Source organism: Myiozetetes cayanensis, unplaced genomic scaffold (assembly GCF_022539395.1).
Source record: "Myiozetetes cayanensis isolate MyiCay16 unplaced genomic scaffold, myiCay2020 scf1, whole genome shotgun sequence".
Taxonomy (NCBI): Eukaryota; Metazoa; Chordata; class Aves; order Passeriformes; family Tyrannidae; genus Myiozetetes; species Myiozetetes cayanensis.
In genome coordinates this window covers 57,225,055-57,243,982 of record NW_026086604.1, presented here as the reverse complement: position 1 = coordinate 57,243,982, position 18,928 = coordinate 57,225,055, and the positions used below count along the sequence as shown (strand labels likewise).

At 38.2% G+C, this 18,928-nt stretch overlaps 1 protein-coding gene across 1 annotated transcript; it reads right to left on the bottom strand.

Annotated features, from left to right (window-relative positions):
• Nucleotides 1-2,958: 2,958 nt before the first annotated feature.
• Nucleotides 2,959-16,056, bottom strand: CUNH18orf63 (chromosome unknown C18orf63 homolog). Its single transcript, XM_050321213.1, has 13 exons — nt 15,923-16,056; nt 15,183-15,261; nt 13,837-13,893; nt 12,492-12,603; nt 11,438-11,479; nt 10,520-10,596; nt 9,061-9,170; nt 8,334-8,430; nt 8,154-8,239; nt 7,410-7,593; nt 5,774-6,838; nt 4,679-4,795; nt 2,959-3,045 (listed from the first exon to the last, which is right to left on the bottom strand). Exons 1-13 carry the CDS (start codon nt 16,054-16,056, stop codon nt 2,989-2,991), a joined length of 2,217 nt encoding a protein of 738 aa, XP_050177170.1. The 3' UTR covers nt 2,959-2,988.
• Nucleotides 16,057-18,928: the final 2,872 nt, after the last annotated feature.

Sequence of the window (18,928 nt, the reverse complement as noted above, 5' to 3'; positions counted from 1 at the left end):
CAAAAGATATTTTTAGCCTACTCTTTCACATCAAGAATGCATTTGAAAGATGGCTTTGTTGAAATGTCTGTATAGTGCCCTTCAAATTATAAGATAAATTACTAAATGTTGGCTTGGAGAATACACCCTGTAGAAGAAACAGTCCAATAGATCTCAGGCCAAAACTGCTGAGAATTTTTCTATAATTACAGTTGTGTGGATCTCCTGCCTTCATCTTGTGTTCATACAATATTCTTACAGTAATGGTAGCAAATATTTTCAGGTGAAATACTACTATTACTACCATATGTGATGAATTTGCATCTTCTCATTTGCCAAATGAAATTTGGAAACGAAAACCAAAGGTCAGTATCTCACTACAATAAAGGAGCAGAACAACAGGAAGAGTTTTGCAGATCGGTGGAAAAGGCCTGGGACCTTCAGTGCTACTATTTTTAATGTGTCTCTTCTCGCACCAATATCTGTGGTGATGCAAACCCTTCTTCTAAAAAATTTTTCTGTACTCATATACATTGTCCTTTGGAAGCTCTGCTCTTGTGATTGGTCTTGGAAACCAAACTTCCCTTTCACAGTAGTTTTTGACCTTGAAGATGATAGGACAACTTTCATGAATAAAGGAGTAAGCATGGAGACTTTTTAAAAAATCTGACTGCAGCTAGAAAACAACTTAAAAAGAATCTATAAGCTTTTCTGCAAGCTCTGTTATCATGCAGGTCTTTATTTACACTGCATAGTCTTTCTTACTCCTGTGGCTCATTTGAGCTTCAGATTTAGACCACTTACCTGTACCAGTCTACATATGTGTTAAATGTCAAAACTCCTGTTAAATTCAATGGAAATCCAGACAACTTACCCAACAGACTCTACAGAACTCACTCAGTAGCAGATACCCTGCCCCCACTCCACAGTCTGGACACTTCAACAGCCTTAGAAGTTCCAATGGCCCAACCTGGATGGCCTTGAAAAAAAACAGTGTACCCAGCATAGTCCAGGCCCGTAAATATACTTTATATCTGATTACTCCTTTTATGCCAAAGAAAAACCTGAGTCAGTCCCCAGAGAGTGGGGGATTGTCTATATGTGGGTAAAAACGGAATGAATGAGAATGATTTAGTATTAGAATTAAATGTTCAGCTTCTTAAAATGTTAAATGCTTCTTTCACGTTGCTTTATTAGCACACTCCAGGGAAAAAAAAAAAAAAAAAAAAAAAAAAAAAAGAAGAAAATTGGGATTATGCTGTGATTTCCTGGGTAAGTCATGAGGCTGTGCAACCTGGCACATTATCATAAAAACTGACCCTTGCTGCAAGATAATAGTAAAAATGATTTTGTTGTCATGAATTATAGAACCAAGTCCTTTCTGCTGACTACATCATGGAATTCCATTGTAAGGCCTTCTCACCCATAAATCTTACTACACAGTAAATTTGAAATCTTACAAATAATTCTCAAGCGTTCAAATGAAAACATGCACTCTGAAAACATGTGCAGTAATACAAAGTAGAGGAATTCAGAGCAAAGCTTTTCAGAATCAAATATACAGGCACCCGTCCAACAGCAGAAGTTATTTTAGCTCTAGTTTTCTTTTTAAATCAACACCAGTGAAGAACTCCTATCAGATGGATTTTTAGAAATCATATTTTAAACCCTTTACAAAAGACACTGTTTCCTCTTGAGGGTTTAAGCATCACCTACCATGATCAACTTGACCCTGCAGCATTTAACTCATAAATAAAAAAACACCACCACCACCACCAAAAAAAGTCAGAGTAAAAAAAAAAAGTAAAGATCAGACTATTTGCAGAGACACCATTTCTGTTCATCAGTCCTCAGTGAAAGTCACAGACTTTGGACCTACAGATATCTATGCTGATCACTAAAACAGATCACCTCTGAAGAAGGACCATGTCTGAACTGCCTGGTTTGAAGCAGGAGAGGTGAAATGCAAGACCCAGGAGTAGAATATGCTGAATACTGAAGTATGACAGCCATAGATGGAAAGCTTCCGTCCATACAATGGACTTTCTTTAGGAAAAGCAGACAACTGATGTATATGCTCACTGGAGGAAATATATCCATGTAAAGAAAGGAAGGACATATGTTGAAGCCAAAAGTCAAATTAAAAGATGCACAGGTTATATTTTGGGTGTTTATTGTTCTGTTTTTCTATTTGCTTTGTATAATGTACATTTTTGTGCTACTGTGTCTGTGTGACCATCTTGCTTACATTAATATTTTCTTCTGAAAATTCTTCTATTTATTTCTGAAAGAGTTAACTGTATAGGCTACTCCTTCCTGCATGTTTTACTATTGATAACTTGTGATAGGCATTTGAGCATTAAAACTGGTGTGATTCTTATGCTACATATGTCCTTAATATTTAAAGGAACATTCAAAAGTCAAGCTTGTTCTATCTATCAACACTATTGTCAACAGCCACTCATGATGAAGGCTGAAATATCTCATCACAAAACTAAACTTATTCAGTCTGTATGACAGACAGTTTAGTCCTTTGATTAGATCTCAGCACCATAAAAGCATTTAGCCACACCATTTCATGTAACGATATCAAATAATAGACACAGCTTCACTTGCATGGTTTATGGTTTCAACTGCAGCTCAGATTCAAATTAAAGTCTGAAGTAAAAAAACAGGTTTATTTCAGACTGAGAGAAAATAAGCCAATCAAAATACAAATTTAATCCATAAGCTAAGTACTAGTACTTTTTTTAACATTGCTTGTTTCACAAAAAAAAGGCAAAGCTTTATTTGTTAGCGTCCAATGAAACCCAGCTTCTGTTACCCCGTTATTTTGCTCTAGAAGCCACTTCTTTATTAAAGTAACTCCTTTGTAGGTAGCTGATATCATCATCATGATCCAAAAGAGTAGGAACTATTACTGACATGTGATACTATTTTAATAACAGAAAAATATTTAAAATTTGTAGTAAGCATACCCAGAGTTTTCTCTCAGTACTCCAGAACATCCTAAGTAGAAGGTTTACTTCTTTTGACTTTCCTTAGTTTCGAATAACCTTCTTCTTTCTGCTCACAACCAAATAAAAAAAAAGAGGCGAAAATCAGTAAAGCAAACAAAGCAGTAATACTAAGCTAACAGTTCAACTAAAAAAGCTGTTCCTGAGTGAAATGCTTAGTTGAATGCAAAGTAATTAATAAAAGTTTCTATTCCCCAATATAAATATAATTTAAAGTATGTTTATATGTACAGTGATTAAATAATTAAGACCAGAGCTACTTGGAAAATGCCCTTTTACATGATGGCAACCACGACTTTCAAAACCAACTTGTTGTTGTCCAAACTTGAGATAATGACTAAGGCTCACTCTTCAGAGAAGCGTTTAGAAGTGTCCCCAGTTAGTGCCATTGTAGTTTAATCTGGAGAGAGGAGGAATCAGACTGACGAGCACCAGAGTCCATCCCTACCCCAGTGAACAGATGAGTTCCTCTCCTATTCCTGAGATTCCAGCTGAAATTTCCCTAAAGCTGTGCCTCCACCTCACTTGAGTCCAGCAGTGGCAGTGCTGCACTGACAGTATGGCAGAGAGGCAGTGAGAACTTGCTGTGTCCTGACACTTTCCAAAATTAGCTTGCAGGGCTAATGCAGGTACCCGTGTTACTCACAGCCTGCCTGGAGAGTGAGGAATGCATGGGGCACTTGTGACTCCTGGCTAGGACAGGACAGTGCTGAAATCCTTTGCCTGCCACTGGGGATGACCGAGACACAGTAGGGCTTGTGAGCATGGAACTACTTCTGCAACTTGGGCAGACCAGACAAAGCAGAGAACCTGTAGCTGGTCTGGCAGCACTGCTGGAATGGGGAAGGAGCACTGTCCTTTGTATTGTGGTGGAAGTTTCCCTTCAGTACTCAGACCCCTGGGGTTGTTATTCTTATGACCACAGTTATTTTTAGTTGCTGCTTTTCTTCTCTTTGTGAGACCGACTTTACTGCTGTAGCACTGTAGTGCTGGGCTGTAACCAGTGACTCAGTTGTGGCCCTGTGGAAGGGCCTTTCCCAGCTGCAGCTGGATGGGGCCAGCTCAGAGCAGCTGGGCTGGCGCTTCCCACATCAACTCCTCTCTTCCCTGCTGTAGCTTGAGCTCCAGGGTATGACTGTGTTCCTGCAGCAGGCCCCTGGGGTTGCTGTACCGCCCTTTTATGAACTGCACTGAAAGCACAGAGTGTGTTCTTTTAACTACAGCTAAACCTTCCAGGATTGTCTTGTATTTGGCTTTAAAAGCTGAACAGAACAAAAAGTAGTTTCTACAGAATGTTGCTGAATTCAAGCCCTTCAGATGAGACACTTACAGAGCCACTGACAACGCCCACAGTTATACTGGCATTATATAGCATCATGCTTTCTGTAGAATCAGAAAATCTGCTTCAGAAACAGTAACACTATTAAATATTTTAGTAGTATCTTTTTCTGGAGACAAACATTTTAAATGAAGGCCTGAAGTAACAGTGTCAAAACCAATGGTTAATGTTAGTTTTATCCTGGTTATGGTTAGCTTTATTCAGAGCCGGCTCAAAAAGATTTTTTAGTTTGCCTGTTTTACCTGGAACATGCTAAGATGAAAAAAAATTAGATTTCCTTTTTATCTCTTAATTTAGGTCCTTCTGGACTGGATCAATGGGTGTTTGTGTGTGGAGTTTTTACCTGTCTTCTTCTGGCACAACCTTTCTTTACAGATGCTTCCATATTGCTGTCCTTGACTGACCAAGTCAGTTCTGAGGTCAGTGTTTCGCATGTCAGATGCTTGTTCCCCGTAATCATCTGAAAGTATACAAGTTTATACCTTCATTAGCAAAAAAACCCCAAAATTGAGTTTTCTAATTGTTAAAAATACCTACCTTTTCAAAAGGTGCCCTCATAACACGAAGTGGAGTTAACCTACCAAATTACATGTTATGGATGAAAAAAGAGATAAGCACAGGATATTTCATCCATGTGCCCAATACATGGGATATCATCCTCATAAAAACTGTACTGCAATTCAGCTCAGCTATTTATTTCATTGAAATGCAGAGAGAATCATAGAAAAGTTAGGTTGTAAAGTACCTCTAGCTGTCATGTAATCATAACTTTTACTCAAAACAGAGATAACTTCAAAAATAGATCCCCTTGCTTTGGACCTATTCAATAACATTTTGAGAATCTGAAAGGCTAACAACTCCAAAAACCCCTCTGTGCAACTTGTTCTAGTACTTGACCATTCTCACTCTGAAAATATTTCTCTAATGTCTAGCAGGATTTTTTCCTGTTGCAACTTGTGCTTTTTTGTGAAACTGTAATTAAACTTCTGTTTGCAAAACTTCCATTTTTGTCTAACACCACAATGCCTTACACACAACTGCTGTCAGCATCACACAACTGAAGTCTGAGAAGAAGGAATTACTCCAATAATATGATTTCATATGAAGACAGACTGAACACCAAACAATTTTACCATGTTAACCTCACACAGACCTTGATAAACTGACGAACTGTCTTAAACAAAGAAAAACAAATTATCCCACCTTAAAAGTCCCACATAGTAGAAGTGTGTGTGTCTCACATAACACAGTAAATCATCTTCCCCTTCAGAAAAAAAATAGCAGTGGCTGAAAACATTAAGTTAGTAGAAATTTAGAAAACCATATTGAGAATGATGGCAGAACATGATGAAAGTCATGATCTTCATTGCTTAACATTGTTTTTGAATATACTGAATTTGTGAGAAGCAGTAAGAATGAGCCCTGTTACTTACGGTACCTGTTCAAAGTTAGATTTGGAATGATGACTGGTTGTCTTAGCGACATAGTCCTTAGAATGGCATGATGCTTTATTTTCTTCACTTTTGGCGACGCAAACTATATCTTTGAAGACAGATTCATGAATATTTAATCCCACTCCTTTATTTGATCTCTTTGTTTGTTGCAGTGATAAACTGGAATTTTTAATTTCATTGTCTAATTTACAAATCTGTGAATGCAATTCCTCTGACTGGTGTTGTTCCTTAAGAACTTGCGGGGAATTTTGACTTGCAAACTTTTTTCCCCTTCTTGCACTGGAAGTAGGAGATGCATGTGCTTTCAGACTCAGATTGGTGTTGGATTTCTGAAGCACTGGCTCAACATTCTTAAGAAAGAAGGGAGAATTTGCCTTTTTATGATTGACTTCACTTGGATTCCCACCTGAAGCAGAGTTTTCCAAAAAATCAGAATTAGTAATTTGTCCACCAGACTCTGTTTTCCATCGAAATATGGGTGCACTGTGTTTTGTGCCTGTTTTTGTTTTCATCATGCTGCTGTCAGTAGGATTTTTGACTGGCAGATTTTGAACTTGTTTGAAAACCTGAGTTATGCTGGACTTGTGAACAGTCAGCATAGAAGATGAAGCACCCGTAACTTTTATTAGTCTTTCAGCATTTTCCCTTTTCTTCCTATCCGTTTGATTTGTGGCCTTCCCATTCATTTGCATCAACTTTCCTTTGAAAATTGGTATAATTTTGCTGACTTTTGGGGGAAGGAGCTCAAAGGTTGAGTTTACGGGTATTCCTAAAGATTTCGCAGCTGGTGACTCCGTTACTCCTGATATTTGCTTGTTATTCACTGATTTCTCTGTCTCTTCAACGCTAACCTCTCCTGTGCCCTCGCCGCTACTCGAAATACTGCGGGTTTCTGGCTCTTTGATCAAACGCTCCATCCAGTGGCTGTTTTCCGTACTGCACGGTGAAGGAATTCTAGGCAAAGTCGGTTTCCTTGGTGGAGGAGCCTGCGTTAGAGATACTACACAAACCATCTCACCATCCAATTTCATATGTTTAGATTTTATTTCCTGCAGTAAAAAAAGAGTTGCTAAATTGAATGAACTGGATTAAAAAAGTCTGATAGTGCCACCTAATGCATCATGATATGATACCAACCTAATGCACAATATTTAAGCATATATATAAACACATATTCTCCTGTTTTGAATCAGAATTGTTATATTTTTAAAGAACATTTTGTTGCCACTACAAATTAAGGTTTTTTTTCATCTCCTACAGTTCTTTGTTTATAAACTATGCTGGAATTTCATATTTATCAGAAGGAAAGACAAATTTAAACAGTCATTATCTTGGTTTAGTGCTTTCCAACTGGATAATGTCTACCCCTTTTGAGGTGGTCTGCACAGGGTCTGATTGGCAGGGCTCCTCGTCTCTTAAGACGTCTAAGAGCATCTATATTCTGAGCAAAAGACAGTTTGGATGTCTATAAAAACTGCAGATGACACAGAGGAGCCATTCTGGCTTTGATCACTGAAGACACATAAACAGAAAGTGCTTTCTGAAAGAGGATTATATGATGAAGACCACTTCATACCATGAAAAAGAATACTCCATCAATATGTTTATAAAAAACCTTACACCCACCGGAGCCCTGGAGAGTTCTTGTGCAGCATAAAGTGCTTTACTTGTCATCTTCACTGGGAATCCACACAGTTGTGAAAGATTGCTCTTCATGTCAGAAACAAAAGAGTTCACTACACTTTCTGCATCTGTTCTGGGGAAATACTGCACCGGCTGACTTCGAACGCAACTTAAAGGATACCTGAGTAACTGTTAAGGGATACATAACAAGTTTCTTTATGTTTCTATAATTGCTAATCATCTTCGTTCAGAAGAAAGCATGAACAGGTCTAAAGCTTTTTTAAAAAGGTGAACAAAAGCATTTAGTTTCTTACAGGACTGAAGCTTATAAAGTTACAGGACTTCAGCATGATTATACCATACTAACCTACAGTAGCAAAGATTATTCAATATAAGTAATCCTTAGTCTAGTCTTTCCCGGCAGGAAAATTCTCTTTAAAACAGATCTTTGTTGGCCACGTTTTTACAGAACTTTAACTCTTTCTTTTACATCACCATTTAGAGTGGCATTATCATGTTTACAGAAGCTGTGAAACAAATGGCTCTATTTGACTAAGTATTATTCAATACTAGGACAGAGACTTGACTAAATATTTTGTTTCAATTTGTCTAGTGAAACAATTCTTTACTGGTTTCTATAGAAGTATGAAAGAAGAAAACGTGGTGGACTCAAAAATGAAAAGCAGAGCTTTGCTAGAAATGTAGTAGAGGAATTGTAACAAATACATTCCGAAAGGATACGTGAAGAACCTTTCCCCTATTGGTTTGAAGTAAACACTCAAATATATTTTTGTCTCTTCAAGATCCTCAGGAAGAATATATCCATACTTTAAAAAACCCAAACATAAATGTGTATTACAAATAGAAACTCAACAGGCACAAAAAAGGGAGGGGAAAATGAAAACTGTATGTGTTTCTTACCAAACTCTTCCAGTGCATCTGAAATTCTTTATATGAACGGAAAGGAGATTCTGGAGGAATTATATGGCTGATGTTTATGATCTGACCCATTTTCATGCTGTGCACAGGTACAGAAGGGATGCTTAGATCAGTGTCAAAAAATCCAGCCGAAAAAATAGTGGTCTTTTGGAAAAAAAATAAATTTGGCATTCAAAGTATTTACAAATTATTTTTCTTGTGAGGACATTTAGCTGATAAGTTTATGACATAACAATAGCAATACTTTCTGAAGTGTGGAAAAGAACTTGGCATCTACAAGTCCAATTTATCTTGTCCGTAATACTCACTACCAATGAATGCAGAAAAAAAGCAAATATATCATTACTTCTCATATTTTTATGATGAAAAAGTATAGGTAAAAATAAAGATAGTTTGTAGCAAAGATGGAAATATTTTTTTCTTTAAATTGACACTTTCTGCTAAAATTATATTTGAGAAAAAATGATGCTTTTGCATACCACAGAAGTAGAACAAAATTGAAATAATACTTAAATGTGTAATTTATGATTCATCGGTTAATTTTTCTCATTTTCCATAACACTGAGATAATAAAAGAAAAAAAAAGATTCCTGAAAGTAAAACAGACTGCAAAACAGAAGTATTCTTATCAGTAGTATCAAATTCACAGTTTGTAGAGCAAGCATTCCAGGAAATGTTTATTTCTGCTGAAATGTAAGCAGATTCCTACCTTGGCAAAACATAGCACCAGTTACTTAATATGGAATGTTGTTGAATGACTGTATTTTCATTGCTGTTAAACAGCTTTACAGTGTTTTCTGAAATATCGAAATCTCCCAGCTTAAAACAGAAAAAAAAAAGTTATTTTGAAATATTTCTACATCGTCTAAAACTAAAATTTTCAAAAGTGATTATGTATCACAATACACTCAAGCTAATACATTATTATTCTTTTATCAGCTCTCACAAACTGATTATTTTAGAAGATATTCCTGTTATCAAATTGCAATTTATCTTATTTTAGAGCTCACACTTCCACAAGCTATATAAGTACAAGGTTTAAAGTTTATTTAATGATATTTAAACTTTATTTGAAATGTTTTAATAAGTAAGGGTACAGGAATTTCTCAAACTCAGAGCTGTCTCATGCACATTTTTTAAAATGCAAATCAGAAACCCATGTTTGACATTCTAGTAACTGTGTATGTCACTTTGCCTAGTCAAGTACAAATATCCAAGCAACAGAATTAATGTGACATGCAGTTTCATCCTCTGAGAAATCAAAACACCACATATTTTCACAATGTCAAAATTTGACTCCACGGGACAACCAAAGACTGAGATTTGAGAAACATTTTATCTTTCTATGGTCTACCAGGGTTTGCATTTATTCACAGACAGGAAAATCTGGACATTTCTGCTTTAGAAAGGTATTGAAAGGATCAAACTGATAATGAAGCTAGATCATGATCACATCCATCATTAGTCTGTGTCGTTTGGGAATTGGATTCCTATAGATAGGTTTAACGTTTATGCTGTCCCAAGCACATCTCAGAAGAAATCCTATTCTTCTATTCTAAGAAAGAATTTTAGGAGAAACTGGCAAGCCTGACAAATATGACTCTGCATGTATGGGCATATGCACCAAAGGTGACACACGTGGCTGTCACAATGGATGGTAAGTTTTCAACCTCAACCATGATTTCTTAAACAATTTATTAATTATGCTTACAAGCAGCATGGTCCTGGCTGCTCCAGTATTTTGGAGTCTGCAAAGAATATGAAGCAGATTCCATAATAATCATATACAGGGACTTTAAACATGGTGCTGACAACTCACCTGTAGCTTTAATGTTGTTACTCAAAAGCTGTCTACGTATTACAGTGAGACTGAAAGCTTTCTAGAAAACATTGCTAGAAGGAGATCTAGAATCACAAAGACACTCCACTTTTTTGAAAGGTCTCTTATAGAATCTCAGTTTCGTAATGTTTGCTGGAATGTATCAATATAGATATGATATGGATGTTATGCTCTTATAGCAGGTGCAGATAGTTGATGACTATGATTAATGTCTCAGTGCAATCAGAAATAAGCACTTCTATCCCTATCATGCTAACTGGAAGTCACCTTACAGAAGACAGAGATTAATAAGACAAACACAGTCAAAGAAAATTTAACTGGCTTATACCTCAGGGGGTGGCAACCGAATAGAGCAAGCTTCCACACTGATGCAAAGCTGTCTCTCTGACACACTGAGGTCTAAAACTAAAATTACAAAAAAAAGCACAAAGCCTTGTTTTGAATTACAGTTCATCTGTTAGGTAGAAAACTAAGCCAGCTGTTTATTTTAGGTAATTGTTAGTCAAAATGTTGCATTTGAAAATCAAAAGGCTAGACTTTCTCAGCATGGAAATTAAAATCAAGAGCATTTTAACTATGAGAAGTAAAAATAATAATGAATTGCTATCATACAGTACATGTCCCTAGAAACTCAAGGCTGGCTGTGCAACTGGATTCTTCATACCCATATCTTTCAATAGGAAAGACTATATGAGCAAGGCATGCATTTATTGGCACACCTCCAGAACTTCCACCCAGCTTTGAGTTCCTCAGCATATGTCCCTCTTACAAATTTAGGCTCCAATATCCGCAAATGTAGTCTTGAACTTTTATACTGGAATAAAAATATTACTTTGTAATTTTTACAGTAGCTAAACAGCACGCTTTGTGACTTCACTTTTGTGAACAACGAACATAGTGCTGACTGACAGTCACTATAGCTCATTTTCCTATCTATTATTATGGAACTTTCACATCACTTGCAAGACTCATCATTTGAGGCAAGTGCATTTATTTGTAATAATCAAAACTTTAAACAGGCAAATTTCAATCTATGGCTGTAGCTTTTAAATTACCTTTTTTGTGGGTAATTTTTCAAAGGTTCAGTTGAGCTAACAACTATTACAGACAGAGCATCAAGGTGTATTTTGACAGAAGTGATTTCAAAATGAGAACCAAAGACACAAATGCCAAGACTGTGGCAGTGGGAAAGTTCTTAATTATACCTTGCTCTCTCAAGTTTACCATTAACAGAATTCGTACTTACCAACAGCATTTTGCTTTCCTGAATGAGACAGAAAGTCTTTTCCTTAACAAAAAAAATAGATAGGAATTATTTTCTAAACTATATGTCTCAAGTATTTATGAAAAAAAAAAAAAGCAGGAATCACACAGATTTGTTTGTGTGAGTCAGGAATGCTGAAAGGTGTGTTCCTTTAAAGCAGAGAACCCCCTCCATCAATTAACTTTTCACTAATTCATGAACATCTTATATAAAAAAGAAAGATATGTAAATGTAAAGTGATATAGGAACATAGTACTTTTTTAAATTGACTAACAGTTAATACATGTCTCAGGATCTAAAGCAAATCTGTATAGTATTACTACGTATTTTACCAAATATGTTTTGCCCAGCTTTGGCAACATAAAGGATTAGACAAGCTGCATGTATCAGGGTCACATTGCTGTTGGTGGATGCCTTTGTTGCAATCAGCTTCATATCAGCTACCACCTAGCTCTCTACTCCTAGCTGCTACTCCTGAATCAGTTGATTTCATTCTGAGAGCCACGTATTTTGAAGATACTGAGAATAGGATACTGTTATTATTGTGGCTGGAAAAAAAGATAACACCATATACACTTTTCTCAGTGTACATTTGAAATTATGTACACAATTGCTCTACTTATTACCACAACACCACAGTATCTGAAGAATATGTGCCACTGCTAAGGCATGAATCTGAAAAACAGGCCCAATTTTTTGGAAGAAATTCACTGCCCAACAATATTTGGTTTGGAAATTATTAATCTGGTACATTGTATTCAGTTGAAATAATTATTTGGTCTATTACAAAGGTAAGGAAGATGATGAAAAAGTGAATGGTATGTCCGTTCATGTCCATTCCGTTTATTAACGTGAATCATTGAACTTAGATAAAGGAACAATAAAGATGCAATTAAAGAAAAATATAGGAAAAAGGAACAACAGAATTTATTATAATGAATGAAATAATTATGGAAATTACATTAATGGAAAATAAATGCAACAATAAAGAACTGAAAACTAAATGCTTGATCCCTGATGCAGCTGAGTCAAATACCTTGCACCAAGAGATGGCCAGCCTTGTTCCATTTGGGTGCAAGTCTGGCTGTAAGTGTATAGGAGAGACAGGTTTGGAGAATGGCTGGAGTAACTGTTTGTGGTGCTTCCAGCTAATAACAGAAGTGTAAAAAAGAAACATACATTATTAATAATTTAACAGATTTTTTCAAAAGCCTCAGTCAAAATTTAAGCAAATATACTGCTACTCCATCTGCTGCTCTACAGCTCCTTTAATGTTTTCACAGGGCTGATAACAGATTTGGGGAAAAGATCAATTGAACTATCTGGAGTACTTTACTAGATGTGCAACTCTTTCCAGACAACAGGCACAACATCCAAAACTGACATTACCTCTGCTGTCAAACTCAAGACCAATCACGTTAGATAAACGTAGCTTTGCTCACCCAGCAGCGCCGCCTGCCTGACTGCCTGTCATGCAGACCTTTCTCTTGACCATTAGCATTGGTCAAAATACTAATTATAATGGCTTAAAAAGAATTAACTAATACATCTCCAGAGGGATGTTTCTAGTGAGATCCTGCAAGGACCTGTTTGCAGTTCATGGTTATCAACTATACTTTGTACTTCTTATCTGCTTGTGTTAGAAAATCTATTGATGACAGGTTAGCTGCATATATCAACATAAAGTAGTTTTGTGATATAAGCATATTTAAATGGCATATGACTTAATAATCCAGAAAAGCATTTGCACTTCTTGGAACAAAGAAAAATACACCCAACTGGCTGTGCCAGTGAATCATGAGACTTACTGGCTTTGATTGCAATCAGTCTTTCGACTCAGCAATTCTACTTCATCCACACATACATTCATAAACCCCACAGATGTTGCAGTAAATCACAGACATAATGGTCTAAAAATATATCAGTTGTTAAGCTCAGGGTTTCTATTTCTTCTCTGTGCTTTTGCTTTGTTTTCCTGAACAGGCTGAGTAGACCCAAAGGTGAATGGGGAGACAGTTCAGCTGCCTGAACATTCCCTGCTGGGGAATATATTTGGGCACTGGTGGAAGGGGTGACGCCGGTAGGAAAGCTGAGGGCTTTGGCCCAAAGGGCAGGTTGCCAATGCCCCTATGTAGAATCAGGATCCCACTGCAATTGAGAAATCTAGGGAAGTTCAAGAACTTCTAAAAACTTCTGACTTTGTATGCTTCCTATACCCAGACTCATAAGACGCATTTTGTCTATGAGGCAGACTTTTTCACCCTGAAACTCGGTTTCTGCAGTTGAAATTGCATGGTCTATGAAAAATACTCATCTCTGGCAACAGCAACTTGCAGGCAAGTGTAACAGTTTCAAGAACTGTGTCATATTTCAGCACTTACAGTAGCTCCTTGTCTCTCTACATAGGCTTGAAATATTCCTGAGTTGTAAAATGGTATCTAAAAATAACAATAAAAAAAATCAATGAAATGTCTGGAATTAAAAGGTGCTTTACCAAATCGTAAATTAAATTCTGGTACAACACTGACTACGCCTTTGAGAAACATGCTCCAGAACAGTTAAGCAAACACTTTATCCTGTATTTTAAAGGAGATAACTAAAATTAGTTCAGGCATCTGTCATAGCGTAGTCTCATTTCTAGATGAAGATACATTAACAAACAAGGAAACATCTGCCCAAAACACAATTGCATAACTTTGCTTCTCTCCTTGCAAATTGGGTGGCATCTTACCAATTGAGTCCATTCCATTCCACAAAAAGTTTCACAATCAAAAAAGGCCATTTCAGTCAAAAAAGTAGAGGACTTAAAGTGTCTTCTACATCACTAATGCACAAAAATAAAAGTTTGCTTTAAATGAAATATTTTTACTTATCCCTGATCCTCAAACAAAACACTTCCTAGAGAAATATACATGTATGTATAAGAATACAATTGACCCCTAGATGTAGTATGGTTCAGGCTGATCAAGAAGCAACAGGTCTCACATCTTTGGGATGAACTTGCAAGCTGGAATGTCCCTGGCTCATGTACAAGGGAGTGAAGGTGTCTTGAAAAATAATTCAAAAGGTGTTTTCGAAACCCCAAAGTACAAGATAACCAAAGTACAGAACAAGATGTGAGCACTAAATCAAAGTCTTATCTGCCTTATCTGTACTATTGACTAAGAGCCAAGTAATTAATCCTTTTAATATGAGGATCAGGATGGGCCCAATTTGAGCTCTCCCTGAATGCCAGCCTATATGACAGCTAGCCTTCATGGTAGGTGACCCTCTCCTTGAGCAGGGACCCCTCTCAGGTTTAGAGATTCCATACCTGAAACTAAGAGATCCTTCCTCACCAAAGGCCAGGAGATCCCTTATCCGTGATCTGCAGTAAGTGACTGACAGCTTGCTGAATGAATACTGCGAAGCATTATTAATCCATGCAGCTACTCAGACACTATAAATATTGTATGGTTAATTCTCTCTATGAGTCATTCTAATGCAACTTTCCTTTGTATGTTTCTTCCATGTTGCAATTATTAAGGCAAACCTCGCCATCGAACTTACTGAACCTTGTCCAGCCACTGTTAAAACTTCGCTAAATTCCATCAAACTCATCGAACTCTGTCAAATTATTATTTTACCTCAATAAAACATACTGCCACTTCTCTCTTTCAAGTGAGGTGCATTCTGCATAGTGCAGCAGCATGTAACTACAGACAGTTATTTACACAGTGATACTGACCGCCATTACAACTGACATTTGATTCAGTGTTCCAATAACAGGTGCAGAAAGGACCTCTTGATACAGGAATAACAGCTCTCTGTAAAAAAAAAAGTGAGAAAAAAATTAAAAAATAGTTTTACCCACTTGATTTTCTCATCTTTAATTTATTTTCCTCACCTTCTGCAAACATAATACTTTCCACTCTTAATCAGTTTCCAGTGGTTCAGCATAATAAATTGTATTAGTCCAAGTTATTCGCTCTAGAAGATCCACCGTGGTCTAAGACAAAGACTACAGGTCTTTGGCACATGAACAGAACTCTCCAAAAGCATTACTTATGGCAGAATTTTTCATTTCTCCTCTTTTCTATTAAAGGGAATGACATAATGCTTGGTGAATGTCAGGGAGCATACTTCTGCTTTCCAAATATTCTTTTCACTGAGTCTCAAGCCACATAAAGCATTCCACTTTTGCAGGTGAACACAGATTAATTTTAACCATCTATTAATCTGAAATATGTGGCCCTTGTTAGTTTTAGCTGATGAAATTTAAAACATAATAGAAATTTGTTTTTTCTTCCCAACACTCAGCAAGTCTCCTGCTCAAGAAAAAAAATCTCTCTTTTAAATAATTCTGTATGGTTTGCCACTTAAAAGAATTTTGTTGATTTTATTACAGTTAATTCTAGTACTTCTAATAAAATATTTTAATAACAACCACCAACATCTTCTGAAAATAATAGCCCACAACATTTTTACCTGCAAACCTTTATCTGTGTACTCCTTGTCTCAGCTTCTGGTATCTGAGAGCTCAGTGTTACTGTAGCAGCACAGAGTTTTTGCAGCTCTGGCAGACTGACAAAGAACAGAGACTGGTGCCTGGTCTTATTCATGGTATATAGTTGATTGCCCCAAGGCAATCTTACCTGAGTCTTAAAAAAAAAAAAAAATAATTAATTTTTATAAGGCACATATTTGTTTACAGAACTTTATAAGTATATGGCATTACGTAAATGAATAATCAATTATCTTCTGATTAAGAATAAGTAGGAAATACAAGAATTTAGTCAACTAAAACAGCTCAATATCCTTTTGCTATATGTAGTGCGTTATATTTGAAAAAATCATTATTTACAAAAACCAAAATGTTCAGACTAAAGGCAAGGACAAAAGAATACAGAGTACATGCATATACATGTATGCACCTCTGTCATTTTTGGAACCTCCTAAAAAGCACCAAAAGGAATCAGAATTTCAGACTGAGAATGTGATCCTTTGATGTAATATGAACAAATTTCATGACAGTGGGAATAATAGGAAGTTATAGCTGTTACCTGTCTTGTTGGACACCTGTTGTGCGCTTCTATGTATTGCAGCACAGGCCAAGCTCATGTGTAATGTAATATTTATGACCAAAAAATAATTTAATATTTCAGTATTTGAATAAAAAGACACCTTTTATTAATAGCACCTTTCTCAATCAAAGTGTTTCAATGAAAGACGAGCAGGTAGAAAGTCTGCTTGTTATGAAAAGCCAGGAACAAACACTGCACACCAGAAAAAGATGTTTTAATAGTTCTTCCCCTCCAAACCCTTAAACACTTTTGGAAAATGGTCTCACCATTGCCTTGAAGATTCCAAATTTTATTAAATCACCACATATTCCCTTGAAAAGCAATTTTGTAAAGCATGATAAAAAAATTATGAACTGGAAATACATTTTGAGGACCTATGTCAAAGATAATTTCACTGTTCTGATTTTGCTTTGCTTACACTGTAACACATTAAACAGATTAACTTCAGCCATATCCTAAAAAAATCACAAGAATAGTGTTTTATAACTGTAATTTAAAAGAAAATAGAATGTTTCCTTGTTTGTTACCCTTATTGGAAAACACATTTCAGGTTTTTTCAACAAGCATGAAAAGAAGATTTTTTTTTTTAAGATGCCAGCCAAGACTATCACTTCATCAGGGAATTCCAAAAGCTACAGCTCAAGGGAAAGGACTATTTTAAACGAATGAGAAAAAAAATCTTGCCCTTTTGCAAACCCAGAAAAGAAAGCCTGAGTCCTCTGCTTTCATAACGTTTATTGGGGATTTTTGTGGCAGAGATGTTGTAAAACACATGCTGCAATGCTACAGTGTTTGCTTGCTGTTTGAGGCCAGCTCCCCTGTGGGAACCGCTCGCTGTACAACGCGTAAGTTAAATCTTCCCAGACATCTTAAAAGCTAAAGGGAACAAAGTGCTTGCAAAAGGCTTCTGCCACCAGGGGAGAGGATAAAGAGAGAAGTACCAGTTAACACAGAACTACCAGTTACGAAAGAACTACCAGTTATAAATCACAGCAAATAAACCCAACTGCCTTCTGTACAAGTAAGAGAACTTTACGTGTGTGGGAGAAATTACACCTTTAGATGCCAATATTTAGATGCCAATAATCACAACACACGAACTTGAAACCGTCACTGAGTTCCTACTAAGCTGAATAGAACATAAGTCAGAGAACGGCTATCACAGTTTTTCTGTCAGAAAAGGGAGGTAAATCACAGAGCCTGGCAGAGATATTTGCAATTTTCAGTAACAACCTGAAAGATGGAGTGAAGAGCTTCCTTATTAAAGCTGAGAATACCACCACAGACAGTAGCTACTCTTACTGTCAGGCTTACGGTAAAGAAGTAGAGGCAGGACCTGAAGGTGGTGGAGTTCAGTGAAGAAGTATGCACACCCACACCCACCCACACTCACATACAGGGTGCAGAACACGTCCCTAAGCACCAGCTCTGAGGAAAGGTGACAGGTCATGCTGGGTAAATTCTATACCACAAAAAACCCCAAACCAAACCCAATCCAGCCTATGGTCACGTCGGAGTGTGCCCACGGGACTACTGCTGTTGACTATTGCCGTACTGACAACCAACCAAGTTGTGTGTGGACGTGGCGTGGGAATGGGGGAACCCGTATTGGACCGGCATACAAAGCCATCAAACACATCTGAGACAGGAGCTAAAGAAACAGGTTTTACCTCAGAGAAAACTGAGGGGAAACAGGGTGCTGGGCGGGTGACAGAGCCTCACCGAAAGGAGGGGAAGGCGCTGCTCCCTGAGCCCTCAGCCCAGCCGGCAGCGAGGGAAGCCTCGCTCCAAGGCCCGCGGGAGAGCTCTCCCAAGGCAGGGCGAGGGGCTCCTGCGACAGCTGTGAGGAAGCAGCCGGGGCAGGAAGGCTCCCGGAGCCGCCTCTGTCGGGATCACCTCAGGGCGCTGCGCGGGAACAGCGGCAGCGGCGTGCGGGCGCCTCCAGGCCCTCCAAGCCTGCCGGGATAGCCGGGGGTGGGGTGGGCTGCGAGGGGAAGCTCCCGGCCAGCGCCTGGCGTAGTGAGACACGGGGCAGGAGAGGGAAGGGTGTGCCCTGTTGGCATGGCAGGCTCCCGCCCGCACCTGTGGAGAGAAAACCGGCGGCAGCCGCGGCGGTCAAAGGCAGCCGTGGTGGTCAAACACAGCCGTCCTCGGGCGCCGCCCCGCGGCCACAGCTTGGCGGGGCTCGGCGGCCGTGAGCCCCCCCGGGAAGGTGGGAAGTGACCCCCCGGAAGGGAAGCTCGGCGGCGGGGCCGAGGCAGAACGCTGGGCGCGGCGTGCCCGGCGCGGGGGGAGCCCAGGCACAGCCGCGCCGTGTGTGCGCGGTGAGGCAGCCCGGCACGGCGCGGTGGGCATTGCCCGTGGCAGGGGTTTGCACTAGCACAGCCGGCTTTATCGCAGAGGCACGAGG